The sequence below is a fragment of the Mustela nivalis genome (assembly GCF_964662115.1).
Source record: "Mustela nivalis genome assembly, chromosome: 3".
NCBI classification, from domain to species: Eukaryota; Metazoa; Chordata; class Mammalia; order Carnivora; family Mustelidae; genus Mustela; species Mustela nivalis.
Window position 1 is genome coordinate 63170108 of NC_139022.1, and position 16674 is coordinate 63186781.

The 16674-nt window shown below is 39.6% G+C and overlaps 1 protein-coding gene across 15 annotated transcripts in view; it reads left to right on the top strand.

Annotated features, from left to right (window-relative positions):
* MCTP1 (multiple C2 and transmembrane domain containing 1) overlaps window positions 1-16674 on the top strand; it is a gene marked incomplete at its 3' end in the record, with an annotated part of 521765 nt that overhangs the window by 172484 nt on the left and 332607 nt on the right. For 6 of the 15 annotated variants that reach the window (XM_082723857.1, XM_082723861.1, XM_082723858.1 and 3 more), the window contains exon 1: window positions 2278-2569. The exons of the other annotated variants lie outside the window; for them this stretch is intronic. In XM_082723857.1, coding sequence (XP_082579983.1) covers window positions 2513-2569 — 57 coding nt within the window. In that variant the 5' untranslated portion in view covers window positions 2278-2512. Of the gene's footprint in view, window positions 1-2277; window positions 2570-16674 lie in introns of those variants that run through there. 15 annotated transcript variants of the gene reach the window in all.

A 16674-nucleotide genomic window follows, 5' to 3' on the forward strand; every position in this document is an offset into this window, starting at 1 on the left:
AACTTAACAACCTCTTTCACATTAACAGCCAAAGTAGAGTGTTGACTGTCAGTGGACCGGCTTGCGTTATGTGCCCAACCTTGACCCTATCAAGGATAGTACACTCGTTGGTCAGGCCTGGGTCACATGCCCACTTCTGGGGCCAGGTCAGCATGACCCAAATGGTATACATTGAGAGGAAGGGACATATGGGTGACTTGCCAAATAAAAATCAGGATGATGATCCAGAAGGAGGAGGAACATATGCCAGGCAAATATACCAGTGTCTCCTGCAAATGTCCTATAGATAATATTTTATGGTTCTGCGGGCAGGAGATGAATAGACATCCTAATGATATCCTGGTTTATCTTAAAGGACCAAAGTAGTCTTATAAGCATCTTTCCAAATCTTTGCTAGTATAATGAAACAAGCATGTTTCTTATACTATTGTAAATGAAAGTGAAGCACGTTATAGGTCGAATATCATTAACATCATGAAAAAAGATGTAATTTAGAAAGTGTCATTCAGTATATTTGCTTAAAGTTCAGTGATATATTTTCTATGATAAATACCTTGTTTTTCTTTTTTTAAGATTTTATTTATTTATTTTTCAGAGAGAGAGAGAGAGAGAGCACAAGCAGGGGGAGTGGCAGGCAGAGGGAGAAGCAAGTTCCCCGCTGAACAAGGAGCTCAATGTGGGACTTGATCCCAGGACACTGGGATCATGACCTGAGCCCAAAACAGACGCTTAACCAACTGAGCCACCCAGCCATCCCAATAAATACCTTGTCTTAGAACTCCTTTTAAAATATTGTATTATTTGCCAAACTGTAGCCTAAATTCTATATTTTATTTATTTATTTATTAAACAATGTTTATTAAATTCCGCTATGTACTCATCACCATGCCAGAAGCTGGGGATAAAATATCAACTACAAGATCTCTGCCCTCACATTTCTTAACAATATTATTAGGGACCACAGACTATAAAAATGTAAATGAATGAATAAAGGAGAAAATTCTAGGTTGTGCTGCACTATGGAGAAAATAAAAAGCATCATGATGTGGAAAGTCATTAGAGAAGGTTATCTCAGCTAAGGTGGTAAGGGAAGACCTATCTGAAGAGAGAATGTTCGAGCTACAAGTTGGAGATGAAGAGTGAACCCCAAATTCTAGCCCTGTGCTGCAAGCTATAGTAGCCACTATCCATTATGGCTATTGAGCATCCATTGGTTGTTAGTTTGATTAAAATATGCTATCAATGTAAAATATACATTGGATCTCTAAGATTAGAATAGAAATTGTAAAACAATTTTAAAATTTTATGTTGATTATGTGATGAAATTATAATATTGTAGATACATTGGGGGTAAGCATTATTAAAATTAATTTTACATATTTCTCTTCACTTTCTTAACCACTAAGAGTTCAAAATGATGTATGTGGTTATCTTATATGTCTATCGCACAGTCCTAGTCTATGTGGTTTCAATTTGCTATAAATGATGTGTGCTTTTTCATCTTTCTGTCCTCGATCATGCCGGTGGCAACTGAATTTATATAGTAGATTTTTCTTCGAGGATCTAAGTCTGTAATATTCATTGACTGAGGTGTATAAATATAATAATTCAATGTGTGATCAAGCTTAACACGGCTCAGAGTTAAGAGGTGGTGGGTGGTGGAGAAAGCACAGAAAATTGCCACATTTACTAAAGGAGTTGTGTCATTAGTCATGTTCCTTTAGAAATGTTCACAAAACAGATAAAGGAGGGCTCTGAGTTGGAGAGGTAGGCAGAGCAAGCTTCACAAGGTAATGACAGCGTGGGACAGGATTTCTGTGGGAATCAGCGACAGCGCACCACCAAGATCTATTTCCATCCTCTACTTGGTGAAGGAGATTCTGTTGTGTTGTATAGAACTGCCATTTCTTGCACATTAAAATAGAGTTTTGTTCAACACATTGTTTTTGAACTGATCGGAATGGCAGTTACTTCCGTGCGCCTCTTTGCTATCTCTCTGCCAGGGCGATGATACCAAGTTCACATACACTTAACAACATTACATTCATTCCCTTGCATAGAGCAAGCGGAAGAGTTTTCTTTGTGCCCTGCCATGCCCATTCCCACTTGGGGCTTGTGCCAGGGGGAAGGGGTTCATTACTTTGAAAATGCACCTTTGATTTACGAGCTGAAACGTTTGCCTTTTAGTTTGCAAACAGTTTTCAGGCCGCAGATGTGACGCTCCTTACGTAATCTGACAGTTTTGTGAGGAGAAACTCTACCCTTACTGGTTTGAGAGGGAGTTGAGTCATATCCTGTGAATGTGAAGCCAGGGTATTTAAGCAGCACGGGTTCCTCTGACTTTCGCTCTAAGTGGCTGCTGTTGAGAGCAGCAAGTGTTCTCTGTAAAGAGGCTGTTACGAGTCCTTGGGGGGGAGCAGCCTCTCTCATAAGGATTCGGGAAGGAGAGCCAAGTCTGAATATGCAGTTGTCTCACTGGAATGAAAGATGTTTTGTTTATTTCTAATCAACGATGCTAGACACCTGCAAGCTCAAAGGTGCCTGCAATTTGCCATTTGTTTATAATAAGGTAAGTTTCACGCTTTGTTTTACTCATTGCATCGGGTCAGCCTGGAATGAACGTGGCAGTTTTCGTATGTGATTATGCTTCAGAAAATGCCTTCTCACAAGTACTGAAGGTGGCATTTGAGATTCTAAAGCAAGTCATGTGAAACTTACAGCACAATCCATTTGTGAGATACTTAATTTAATAGATTGGATCCTTTGTAATAGTTTCTTATAAAAAATGCAATACCTGAGAGGCAGAAACATCCTCGTAGTTTCTTATCATTTCAGTTTTTCTCTTCTTTTTTTTTTTTTAAGGATTAGATAGTACCAGCCTCTTCCTTACCTATCTGCTATTCTCTGATCTCAGTTAAAGGTGAAACATGCATGAAATTCATATGATTATGTTTGGATCTTACTCTAAATAACCATAGCTTGCAACTGTATTTCTCCTCTGAAATAAGAAGTGGCATTAATAATTATTAGGAAGTTTAGAGTTGAGAAATAATGAGAGCATTTGTACTTTCATATTTGGCCTTTTCTGTGTAAGTGAAAGGCCATCGTATTCATAAACTTCTGATTGCTCTGTTCGCCTTAAAATGTGTATGAGTTTATCCCAAGCTAGATTAAATGTTAAATCACAAGCTCCTCAGTTGCTCTTAGAGACAGTCATATCCAAATTATATGGGTAGAAGAATCTGTGGCTAGAAAAGTGAATGATTGGTCTGTTTTCAAATTCTTAAAGCTTGCTGCTGTGAGAGGTTGGGGCGAATGACAGGAAGGCTGTCTTGTTTTTTTATTGATGAAAGAAATGACATCAAATCAGAACTAATTGTGGGTGTCTGGTGTCACAAAACTTTGGGTGCTCATATTTAAGGCCTAGGAATTCTTTCGAGGTAGAAAAGGTTAATTTGATTTTGAGCTGGGAATAGCTGTGAATTTGTAAGATACTAATGAGTTGAGGGGTTTTGTATGTTTAATGACAGTTGGCATTAGACTACTTTCTTCTTGATAGACCCACTGTCATGCTTCTAGATTGTTTCATTTCTATTCAAAATTATACTCATTACAAAATGGCTTGATTCTAACTATGATGTAGAAATTACATTTCGTTAGGTATATATTGAATAATTCATATTTTCACAAAGGTCGGGGGTCAATGAACTGTTGGAATGTATGTGGTTTTCCTCTTCTTTGAAGGTGAAATTAAAATTAGTCCAACTTCTAGGGGCACCTGAGTGGCTCAGTTAGTTCACCATCTGCCTTCGGCTCAGGTCATAATGCCGGGGTCCTGGGATCAGTCTCTGCATCCTTGGCTCCTTGCCCTGCTTGGTGGGAAGCCTGCTTCTCCCTCTCCTTCTCCCCACCACCACTTGCCTCATTCTCACTCTCCATCAAATAAACAAATAAAATCAGGAACAAATCAAGAAAGAAGGAAAGAGAGAGATTGAGAGAGAGAAAGGAAGAAAGTCCAACTTCCAGACATCTTTGAAGGTGGTATTCCAAATTGAGAAAATAAAAAATTTTAGGGAAATTACTTAGCAGTGTGAGAGACTTTGGAACTTGCATAGTGAAAAGGCACATATCCCAAAAGATTAAAATCCAAACTATTATACATAGAATGTCCTGATGCCAAATCTGTATTAAACTCTCCACCACCCACCCTTTTTTTTTTTTTTTTTTTTTGCCTGGGATGAAAGGGAACTAATCTGGTTAGTTGAGAATTCTGCTTGAGAATTTTTCCGTATGCTGTACGAGAATTACTCAATGTCCACAGAAAGAATAGACTGCATCTACCTCAAGACAGAAAAGTGTTATGACACTTTGCATAGTTTCAGATTCTTAAATATGGGTTATAATGGCAACATGAACTGTTATTATGAATTAAAACTCAGAATGACAAATGTTGTGAAATCAAGTCTTTACAGTCTGCTCTAATTACAATATGGACTTTGTTATTGATGACATTGTGCAGTCAGCTGGTAGTTACCTGGTTGGATAACTGAGGCACCTTCTTTCCCCGCCTTCATTGCTGGGGTCCCCATTCTTTGGCTATATTCTTTACACTTCCAGAAGGGGTGTGGGAAATGCACGGAGAAAGAGAAGGAAAGAAAGCAAACACACATAGTGTACTCTTTCTATTTCTAACCTCTCTATCAAAATGGGTGTGATGAGGAAAGAGGTCAGATAGATGACTAAAACGAGTCTTTCTATAACCTGTGGATCTTAGTTACTCAGGAAATGCCTTGCCCTCTGAGGTGAAGAATAATTGGGAGCTCGGTTAAGAAAACCTTTTGGCCTTACAGGATTGATTGCAAAGGTGAAATAATTCCACATCTGTTGCTGTATTTTATTAGCTGTAAAGTGTGACACATATTTCTGAAAACTTGAAAACACATATTTTTGGAAACATCAGAGTTATTCAGAAGTCCACTCTGGATTCAGAGTATTTCTTTTTCAGTAATAAAAGCCTCCATTTTCTCCTCTTTGTAAACTACTTTACTGGTTAATTTCCAATTTAAATAAAAATATTTTGTAAGGATGAGCTCTGGAAATAAAACCCCCCAAAAAACAATTTTATCTCTGTCCTGGTGTTCCTTTAATATTTCATATACCTCAGGGAAACTTGTCCTCACTCAAAAGAGATTTATTAAGTGGCAACTAAATTTAATTTTCAACGTAAAAGCAACATGATGTCTCTCCACTGAGGACTGATCAGTAGAAGGACAAAGCATGACATTTTTTCTTTGTTTTTAAAGATTTTTCTTTTAAATAAGACTTTGACAGTTTCAAAAAAATTTTTTTTATAAAGTATTCATTCCGACTCCTGAAAACTAAATCTTTCTGAAAGATGCTTTAGATCCTCCTATCTCTAGTGAATCCTGCTGGATATCAAAAGTAGATCGCTTGCTGGCAAAAAGGTGCAGTGCTAACTCCTCCACCTACTTCTGGAAATCAGGTTTGAGGATCAAATGAGACCGTGGGCGTGAGAGTCCTTGTAAACTCCATAGAGCTTACAGACAACACTATCACAAAGTGAGATACACAGAATTGTGTTTTTGGAACAGAACTTGAGGTCATCTCACAAATTCTCATTTCACAAAGAAGGGAAGTAAGATCCACAAGAGTTAATAAGGTGCTTTGCTTCGCTCAAGCTGGGATCTGAGTCAAAATCCAAACCTGGGTCTTTCTGTCTGCTCAGTTAGCTAGAAATTGATCAGCAGCCTAGCTGTTTCTTGAGTTACACTATTAGGGTGTTTTTTTTTTAAAACAATAAATAGTATTTTTTGAATATAGATGAACATCTTTATTGGAAGCTATATCCTTGGAGAATGTTTTGCAGAAGACATATGGCTTTGTCTATAGGTTTCGTGGGTTGAGGATTCTCTGTTGGATCTAGTTTAACAGAGCATGAATTTTTTGGAATGATTCTCAGACTATAACATCTGACTCTTGCAATCTTTTAGTTTGTGCCACAAAGTGTCCAAGCCTTGTACTCATAAAAGCATACATGCATATTGGACAAGGGTAGATTTTAAAGTTATAGGTAGTATGGTAGATGGTTTTGATGTTTTTTGAAGGCGGTTAGCAAAAAGAGATTCTCCAGACACTTACCCTTAAAAAGAGATTAGGAAAATTTAAACAGCCAATAAGACTCACAACCATTTTTGTTAGAACTGATCTGGCTGATTTACATTTATGAAACTCTTTTCTTTCTCAGGGACATGAGATGGGAGAAAGACAATTTTTGAAATTACAAAAGTTAATGACATATGTCTTACTATACCCAGGAACACAGTGAGTTTATAAAGAAAAAATTTCTTTAAAACCTCTTAGTATTAAGATTGAAAGACAGATTAATTAAAAAAATTGTTGTGTTGGTGGTATTAACAAAAGTTATGTTTTACCCCAAAAATAACAACATATAATCACCATTTTGTTTAGTAAAAGTGTACTCCTATGAAAGATACGTGCTATCTGCATATCCTATCCTCCAATTTACAGCTTCAGTGAATAAGTGAAATTTATCATCATGCTATCTTATGAATAAATCCTAGTCCTGCTCAGAATAAAGTTCACTGCTTATTTTGATTCCTAGCACTATATGAATCTGCTATATAATTGTTAGGAAACAAAGAAAAATAGATGAGATAGAGAGGTAAGGGTCTTTAAAAACTTTGCTAAATAGAAGTGCAAAGTGATGGTGTGTGTGGTTTAAGGGACAGAGCCCTGGGCTCTAGGAGTGTAGTGGCAGGAATCAATACTTCTCTGCGATATTGACCCCTCCAATGCTTTTGGAGGTCACAGTCTTCTTTTGATTTTGTTTTTCTGTCTACAAATCTCAGGAAACACAGGAAAGCCAGACAATCATCCCACATATCCCATAGATACTTGGTAAATATTGATTAATGATCCTGTGAACATTAAGGAGGGTGAAGCACTTTGAACTCATTTGAAGCATCTGTCAATGTGCCATTGGTATAAGTGCCAAGGTTTGTAAAACACCCCCTTAGGAGAAGCCCAAGGAAGAAAGCTTGGAGTTGGTTTGTTGGGGTTTTAATTCCATATTAATTTAGCGAAGATGCTCAAAATTAGTCACTTGGTCTTCCTTTGTTTGAGTCATTTCACTAGTAGAATGGGATTAAGAATATTTATTCCCAGCAATTTACAGCATCCCCAAAAGTAACAAATCAGGTCCTAGATCCCTCACCCCACAAATGTTTTTGTACAAGATGAAAGTAACAGTAATGGCTAACACTTAATTCAGGCTGTATCATACCTTTTTAAGAACTATCTAAATTAATTTCTTAAAACCACCTTATGAAATTTGGGTGCTGTTATTGTTCCTGTTCTCCATCTATCAAAGATGGAGAAACAGAAGTAGTTAGAAGTTAGGTGACTCATCCCCGATATCATACAAATGGTTGTAGAAAGACCAGAATTGAACCAAGGCTATCAGGCTTCAGAGCCGCATTACTTGACTACGTTCTGTGCTACCTCCAGTTAGAATCACTTGACCCCCGTAATAGGAAGTGGCTGTTATAGTGTGCCATAGAGAGGAAAATAAATCTTTAATGTCAATGCACTTAATCATTTTGATGACTCCAACATTCTCATTCTTAGTGAAACCCAGGCCTTTCTGAACCAGAAATATATTAAATATACTCAGGAACTCATGTTAAAATGAGACCAGCAATATTGCAAAATGTGTCTAGAATGAGTAGACATAATGGAGATTTCTCCTAGGTGATCCCGGTCTTCAGCAATATGAAAAGATTTCTTTCTTTTTCTTTCTTTTTTTTTTTTAAGGTGTGGAGTAGATAGCTTACAGTGTGCACATAATCAACTTCTACAGTCCCAGAAAAGCTTGTGGAAATTTTTGTGTCTTGAGGGAAGATTAATGTCATGTCTCCTTTTCTCTGTATAGTCCATAAACATTTCCTTGGGAAAGGTATTATTTGGGGAAGGAGCACATTGAATGAATAGTAGGAGTTTAGGTCTGTTCTGCAACTGGGTACATTTTGATCTGCTTTCTCCAGAGACTGCACCAGTTATGTTTGAGATTCTTGGGTGGTTGTCAAACCTTCATGTTTCTTTAAGTTTTATAAACAAGGACTCTCTTTACAATGCTGTGTACACTTAGTGCTAATAACATGATGGCTAGTACATAGTAGACTGTCAGTTAAGCTGTCTGGCAAGATGGATTGGTGGATGCTTGGATGGATGGATGGAGGGGATGAACTAGGACTTCTATAGATCTGCTCTGAGTCATGACTCATGTAGCTGAGACTGGTTTGGGACCAGACTACCACTGGGGATGTGGACACAAGGGAATGAAGTATAATGAGTATAATGTGTGGAAGAGTTTATCTCAATTTCATACTTTATCATCTGATGATTTTCAACGTGGAACTGGTATAGCCATATGTCATTTCTTGCCACAAGCCTTTCCCACTGTTTCATATTAGAGTTTCTTTAATTACAAATAGGAAGCATCAATGCTTTACTCCTTTGATTCAAAAGCTAAATGTATGTAGATATATACATATAATTTATATACATTATACATATACAGAGAAAATTAGATAAAATCAAAAGATCAAAATAATTTGAATACCTAAATTAACAGGTATTGTCAAATTTTAGGATTGACTATTTTAAGATTTATTGTGAAAAATAAAGTGTGGAAGAAACAGTTGAGGCAGAGTATTGAAGAAAAGAAAAGCATTTTAAAAAATCATTTTTAATTATTTATTTATAAAATTACCTATTTCTTTCAATCTTAGAAGAAAAGCTTTTTTTTTTCCCCCACAAATTTCATTAGAGAGCTCAAACTAAGAAGTCTGGGAACCAAAATTTATTTGGCATCACCACTTACTTGTGAGGGATGATTTCCAGAATGAGGATAGTGACTAAGGAGTTGGGTTAGATAATACTGCAGATTTCGAGAGAGGGTATTAAGGTGGTTATTGTTTCAAGTTTTCCAAGGGGGGGAAACACAGAGAAATTTCCTGTAAAAACATTTGATCAAATGCAAAATATATGCAAGTTTTAGACAATGGAAGCAACCTTATTGGGAAAATTACACAGTTGGCTTCGGCCCAAAGCAATCATTAAAAATGAAACACACACACACACAGAAAATCCCAATCAGCACCAAAAAAGTCATTGGCTGAATTTTCTTTTGCCTGGCCCTAAATACAACAGCATATATTCATTATTTGAGGAAATTCTGTTCATTGGCATACAGGTCCCTTGTATTATTTGAAATTCATTTGATTCCTATGGCTCACTGTCACTGGTGGTGATTTTCCTACCTTAGAAATAACATTTTCCAAGTCAACAATCAGTGGAAAGCATTACCTTACTACAGCAGACCTGAATTCTACACTGTACAGTCTGGGCTTCAGGTTTTTGTGGGTTTTTTTTTTTTGTTTTTTTTTTGACAGGCAAAGATCACAAGTAGGCAGAGAGGCAGGCAGAGAGAGAGGAGGAAGCAGGCTCCCTGGCTGAGCAGAGAGCCTGATGCGGGGCTCGATCCCAGGACCCTGGGATCATGACCCGAGCGGAAGGCAGAGGCTTTAACCCACTGAGCGACCCAGGCGCCCCTGGGCTTCAGTTTTAACATCACTCAAATAAAGGGATCCTCTAGCCCTCTCTCGTTTCCCAAAATAATTAAGGAATTATGTTTGGAGAAGATTCTTTCCTTTCTTTTTCATTTGCAAGTCAGTGGTGGCTTTTTTATTTTCAAATCAGTTCTGAAGCAATTACTTCCAAGTTTATCTAGCCAAAGTGGCTGAAAAATTTCTGCTAAGTTCATGCCTAGAGATTGAGAAATGTTCATGATATAAATAGATAATGTGGATGGAGAGATGAATGAATGAATGCCTCATGGCAACTGTGTACTCCAGATGTGTAAATTGCCACAAAAAATCATGAATACACCAGCCATAAAGATTTGTAGCTTTATTACCTCTTTTAAATATTTGATAAATTACACAATATATTAATGTTCAAAAGTTTTTGAAAAGTACATCACAATTCCAAAAGTATGCAGGTTACTACCAGGAAGCTACTGATATCAGCAGGAATAGACTTCTTATAGTTATTGTTAGGAGAAGGAATTAAGGTGATCTTTGTTTCAGGCTTTTCCAGGGAAAAAAGAACTGAAAAGTTTCCTGTACAAATACTTGACCACACGTAACTTTTAGGGTCAAAATATCAATTTTAGACAGTGGAAACAAATCTATTGGAAAAGCAGTCCTGTTCTTTGGTAGATGCTTTACAACAAAGGGCAAAGTTCCCATTTGCATGTTTTTTTATATATCAGACACTAATATATGTATATTTGTTTCCAGAAATCAACTAAGGTCTGAAAACTATATTTGCTGCATAAAAGTCCTTTTCTCATCGTATCTTGAACTCTTTCTCACTGCATCTATTATTTTTGTATGTTTTCATAAAAGATTACTATTGTGTTTTTCTATTCTAATTATATCTTTTAAACAACACATAAGGAGAAAGTTAATTAAAAACTAAACATCAGCTTTATTTAAAAAGTGTAGGTCAGTTGAGTCAAAGTAGCTCCAAGTAAAATTTCCACAATTCCTCCTTTTATCCCAGCAACACATCTTTCATGTTCACAAAATTTTGTAATTGAAAGGTGCCTTAGAGATCAACTAGCATAACTCTCTCTTTTTGCAAGTGAAAACTATTCTGGCGCAGACAAATTAAATGACTCTTCCAAGGTTATATACATCGGCTCTCGACGGAGCCAAGCTGGGCATGGGGTTTCTAACACACAGCTCTGGGCTCCTTTCACTGCATGAGTCAATGAGAGCATCATGATCTGAATTTAGTATTCAAATAGCACATTGGATTTGTGCCTCTTATTAAAACGTTAGTTGTGCACAGCACAAGTCAGTTTAAATTTGGCCTAATTTCTTTTTGACCACTAATCAGTTTTGTGATTTTTTTCACCATATTTTTTGAAAGGGCAGATTTTAATCACAGAGTCTATGTAGAAGCTTCTCCTGACCCCCTCCCTTGAGAGTTTTTCTCTACTTACTTGGCCTTTGCAGATGCACTTATTATTATGGGGATAGGTCCACATTTAACCACTTGTGTGCATCTAAGTTGTACTTTGTCATCCCCACCAATGTTCCAGATCTTCCAAATGAATGCCTACACCAAACTGACAGCAAACTTCATAAAAACAAATTATCGTGTTAGTAAACAACATACGTATTTATTTGAATCGTTTTACCAAATAAGTGGCAACAATTTCTAGACAATGCCCTGTCCTAGTAACTACACTTTTGTCATTAGAGTGAGTAATGCCCTGGAAGTCCAAGCTTCATTGCTTCTCTCTTGGTGGCCCCTGGGGAGCTGGGAGCGCTCCTGCACCCAGGCAGGAGCGCTCAGGAGGCAGGCACAACTCCAGGTGGGGAGATCCTCTTAGAAAATGGCCCAGATGCAGGCCATTCCAGGTGCTGTGGTCTGCCTTCCTTCTTTTTGGGTAAGAACCAGAGCAGCCCTGTCTCATTTGGTTTCTCATTTGCAACTTCAGTGAGCAATGAGGAAGGCAGATCTTTTATCCAGAGTATTCTTCGGAATGCTAGTTCTACGAAAATGACATTCTATAATCAAATAACTTTGGGAAATGTGATATATTCTGTTCTCTTTTTGCATATTCACACTGGAGGCAAACGACAGGCATGTTTAAACCCCTTAAAAGAGGATTTGTTTAATACGCTCTAATCTGGTATTTTTCAAACAGGCCTATGTTCAAAATATTACCTACTGCCATCATGGAACACTCTTGAGAAACACAGATGAAACATTCCCCTTGGGGACTGAACATCTTAAAAAGAGGGTCGAATGGGACATATGAATTTGCTGTTCCCTTGGGATCTTGTCCCTATAGGACCACAATGTGAGCTCACTACCAAGTATAAAGTGTTTAAACAGTACTGCATAGTTATATTTTCTATGTATATACCTACATACATGTATTACTATCTTTGTTTAGACCAAACTGCTTATTAATGATTTAAGGAATTTTTAAAAAATATTTTATTTATTTATTTGACAGACAGAGATCTCAAGTAGGCAGAGAGGCAGGCAGAGAGAAAGGGGGACGCAGGCTCCCCGCTGAGCAGAGAGCCCGATGCGGGGCTCGATTCCAGGACCCTGAGATCATGACCTGAGCCGAAGGCAGAGGTTTTAACCCACTGAGCCACTCAGGTGCCCCGATTTAAGGAATTTTTAACAGTGATTTTGACTTTGATATTTTTACCTCATTGAATAATATCAGAACCATCTAAAATACGTATTTCTGAACTGATATGTTCAAGAAACAATGAAAGCTCAAGGCAGGGAGTGCTGAAACTCTGAAGCGAGAGGTGGGGATGATTTCACAGAAATGCTCCTTAAGCTGGATCTAGAAGGATGTATTGTCATTTTCCCCATGGATAAGAGCACAGGCACAGAGGCATGGCTCAGCATACCAGTTTAGGAAACCTTGTTTAAGAAGAAAAAAGCTAAGCAGTATTTTCAGAGTCTAAGGTAGATAGAGGGGAATGGCTGATGAGGCAGGTTGAAGCAAGTCGGCACATAAAGGTCTTTCAATGCATGTTAAAGAGCTTGGCCTTCACCTGAGAGGCCAGTGATTTTTCAACAGGATGTGTATCAGATTCACCAGGAACCTTTTCCAAACTATGTGTACCCGGGCCCTATGCCCAAGTGACTCTGATTGGTGATATTATGGGTAGAGCTTAAGAATGTAAATCTGGAGAAAAGTACCCAAGTGATTGCAATGTTCACTTTAAGATGAGCACATTTGAGGCATCAAAAAAGTGTTTTGAGGAGGGAAATGTTGTCATTGGAATTTTGAAGGCTTTGAGGAGGAAGGTTTGAGAGAGGAATGATTTCAGAGTCCAGGAAACCCATTTGGAGGCTCTTATATTAGTCTGGGCAAAAAACAGCTAGAGAAAACAAAGGTAATTAATATGGGAATGGAGTAGAGAGGATGGGAGTGTAGATTTCGATCTGGTGTTTGGTGGTTGACCATAAGGGCGAGTGAGAAGTGTCCAGATTTCTGGCTTGATGAAGCCAACAGTCATGGCAGGAAATGCTGAAGGGAGGCACATGAGCTCCCTCTTCTTCCCTCTCCTTCCATCTCCACCTTTGCTACCTGGTGTCATATCTAGCGTGCTCCCAACCTACCGCACTTGGCAGCTTCTTCGTAAATTTGCAACTGTCAGACATTCCAAGCTGCTGAGCACCTCCCTGTTGAGAAAACACTAAAAAGACCCTGATCTACAGGCAGAGCTGTCCTAGGACTGAGAGGGCTCTTGAAGAAATCCTCTGAGGATGAGAATAACCATTTGGGAAGACATAGGTGAATGAAGGATGTTTGTGGGAGTGCTCATCACGGAATACCCTGCCCTGTGAATCTGGTCAAGGCTGCCATCAGCTACTTTCCCACTCTATACTCAGGGAGGTTGAGGAGGTGGGGTAGTCAGGAGGTGTGAGAGGATGATCATCACAAAATGCAGCATGAATGGATGCCCTCAGTCCTGAGTCAAAGTCTCCCAGCCAAGCCTGAGCAGCAGAGGGACATTGAGCCAGGAGTCTGGATGAAGAGAAAACAGATGAGGTGAGGAAGCTGAGATTCTGCTGAGCAACCGAATTTACCAAAAATAACTTTGGTAGGAGCCATAACGTGGGCTTGGCCCTTTTCTGCCAAGGCCAGGAGAGAATTAAGAGGCCCCTCAGTGTGGGGCTTGGGGAACTCCTTGAAAAGGTTGATGACCCAGCTATACATGATCAAAGAGGACCTTGTGAGCTGTGGTGTGACTGTGGGATAGTGGGACAAGCTATCCTGAGAGACAGAAAGGGCATGGGGAACAGGACTTGAGAATGAGTCTCTCAGTACATTCCATGAAAACAGCTGGATCTAGAGGACCCAAGTTCAAATCCAGACCCCACCACATATGATGTGACCTTGAGAACATTACTTGGCATCTTTGGCCTTCAGTTTCCTGTTCCTAAAAAGAAAATAAGAGTATCTTCTTTGGAGCTAGTTAACATAGGTCAGCTGCGGAGTATAACGCAGATCTTTCCAGTGCCAAGGCCCTTTCAAGTTCTTAAAAGTTCTCATCTACTGATGTGTGGAGCAATTGATTCAGATGAGACAGTCTTGGGCAGAAATTGAAAAAGCCTCTACAGTGCAGGGTAAACTTGACAGTAGAGTGATTGATGGGTCTCTTGCTTGCAAGCTCTTGTTTATATATCCTTGGATGATTTGTTGTGTTTAGGGTTTGTCCAGCCAGGATTAGGAAGATGGGATTTAAGGTACGGCAGGGCTGATCAAATGCTTCTTGATAACTGATTTTACCTGAACACAAGAGCAACTTGACAAACTCTGTTCTCTCTGTAGGGACAGGCATGGCGTCCATTGGTACCTCCAGAACGCTATGCTTAGTATCCCTGTTTGTATGCCAGCCCAGCCCCACTGCCCCCCCACTACCACACAGAGGAGAACTGTGATGAATAGTTTCACATTAGTGTCTCTGTTCACAAGCCCAATAGTAAAGAAGCCTGTATCTCAGTCAAGCACATTTACTCTGAAGGAAGCCTTCTTTTACTTCTGGACCTATGGAAATCTCTCTTAACAGTGTTCCTAACAGAAATGGTGTAAACAAGCACAGGTAGATGGACTTCCACAAGTGCATATTTCTGTCTATTCTTTTTTCTTGGAAGTCCAGCAGAGAAGTGAAATAACAAAATTCATCTCTCATATTATTGCCAGATTTTAGGAAAACCTAGTCACTGTTAAATTTTGATTATTTAAAACAATCTCAGGATGCCTGGGTGGCTTAGTCAGTTAAGCATCCACCTTTGACTCAGGTCATGACCCCAGAGTCCTGGGATTGAGTCCTGCATTGGGCTCTCTGCTCAGTGGGGAGCCTGCCTCTCCCTCTGCCTTCTACTCCCCCTACTTGTTCTCTCTCTCTCTCCTTCTCTGACAAGTAAATAAATAAAATCTTAAAAAAAAAAAACACCAATATGATTTATGTGATGATGAATGCCATTCTTATTTTTAGGTACATTAGTCTGTTCAGTGACCACAAGTCCATTGAGTGGAACTTTGAACCCACAAGGGCCTCTGGAGCTCACATGCAATTCACTGGTTGTTTCAATGCATTCCTTTCCACGTAGTCAAAGGTGCAAAAATATTTTCTGAGAGCCTGTGTGCCAGAAACTGTGGGGACACATTTAGCAGATAAAATGAAACAATGTATGCTAACAAGGAGCCTTAATCACTCTCATGAATATCAAATTATATGCTGTGCTGAGTGACACGAGATGAGGTAGAAGATAATTGAGAGCATAATGAGGAAAGTTAATTTAGATAATGGTCTCAGGGAAGTCTACTCTAAGAAAGTGACTTTTAAGCTGAGACTGGTGAGATGTAGAGTTAACTTTGGTTTCCCTGTTGTGTGGAAGTTTGTGAGGAATAAGGAAAACCTATGTCAAGTACCCAGCCTAGTATTTGGTACCAAAATTATTCACAAGGTTCAGATAGATCCTGTTTCCAGACCTCTGAATATGGAGCCAGACAGTGCCTCAGAGCCCAGCTGCTGCGCTGCCTATGCTGCCTTCGGCCCTGGATTTGCCAAATTGTGGGTAAACCCCAGATTCGTTGTGGACCCACTTGGCCCACAGCCTTTCTGACCTTTACTTTCACTGAGCACACTCTGTGTGTGAGTTCCACACAAATCTGCTTTGTTCAACATTTCTCTGAAGAGTCGAGCACCCTTCCCTCCCTTACTAGGGAGGCCAATCAGCTTGTCTTTGATTTCCTGTCTCCTCTCCTTAGAAGTAAGTCCATCTCCTGGAACCCCAAAGCTGTGGAACTTCCTTGAACCAAGACATTATCATCTTCCCAGGGAGGGATGTCAGCTTGTTCCCCCTCCATCCCCTCAAACCACCTTAACCAGATCACACCCCCTCAATACAGCCCATCGTTCAGATCAGAATGAGCTTTATTTGCCCCTTAGACTTTGTGGTTCCTCCTTGTGCATCACTCCTAGGGGGGAGGGGTGGTCTCCTGCTACATGAATTCACAGGCTGCATGAAGGCAACACCAGCTGCCCTTGATGACCCTTCCTTGAACATAGCCAGAGTCTTGTGCAATCGGTAAGGACTCAGAGAGTTGCTTCCTGGGCTGCAGCAATCCAGGACAGCTCCCACTGCTGAGGGACCAGTCATGGGTCTTCAATTGGATCATCCCATACTGGGTTCCTCAGGGAACATGAAACCACCATGTCCTGGTGGTTGTTCTGGGCTGGAAATGGGCTATGTTTGAATTAGTTGTCAGAGGATCCCAGCGTAACTATGAAGCAACTGTGGATGCTGGGGGGGGCGGGGTGGTTGGAGCTCCCTGGAGGTATTCCCCAATCTGTACTGTAGGATTGAAGGACGCTCCAGCCTCTCCCCGGCAAGGGGAAGGGAACTAGAGGAGAGGGAGGGAGCTTTTTGGTCGGGGCAACAGAGGGGGAGGGGTGCCTCCCTCAGATTGTTCTGGCACCTTCCCCTCCTCAGGGAAGAAGCAGAGCTGGC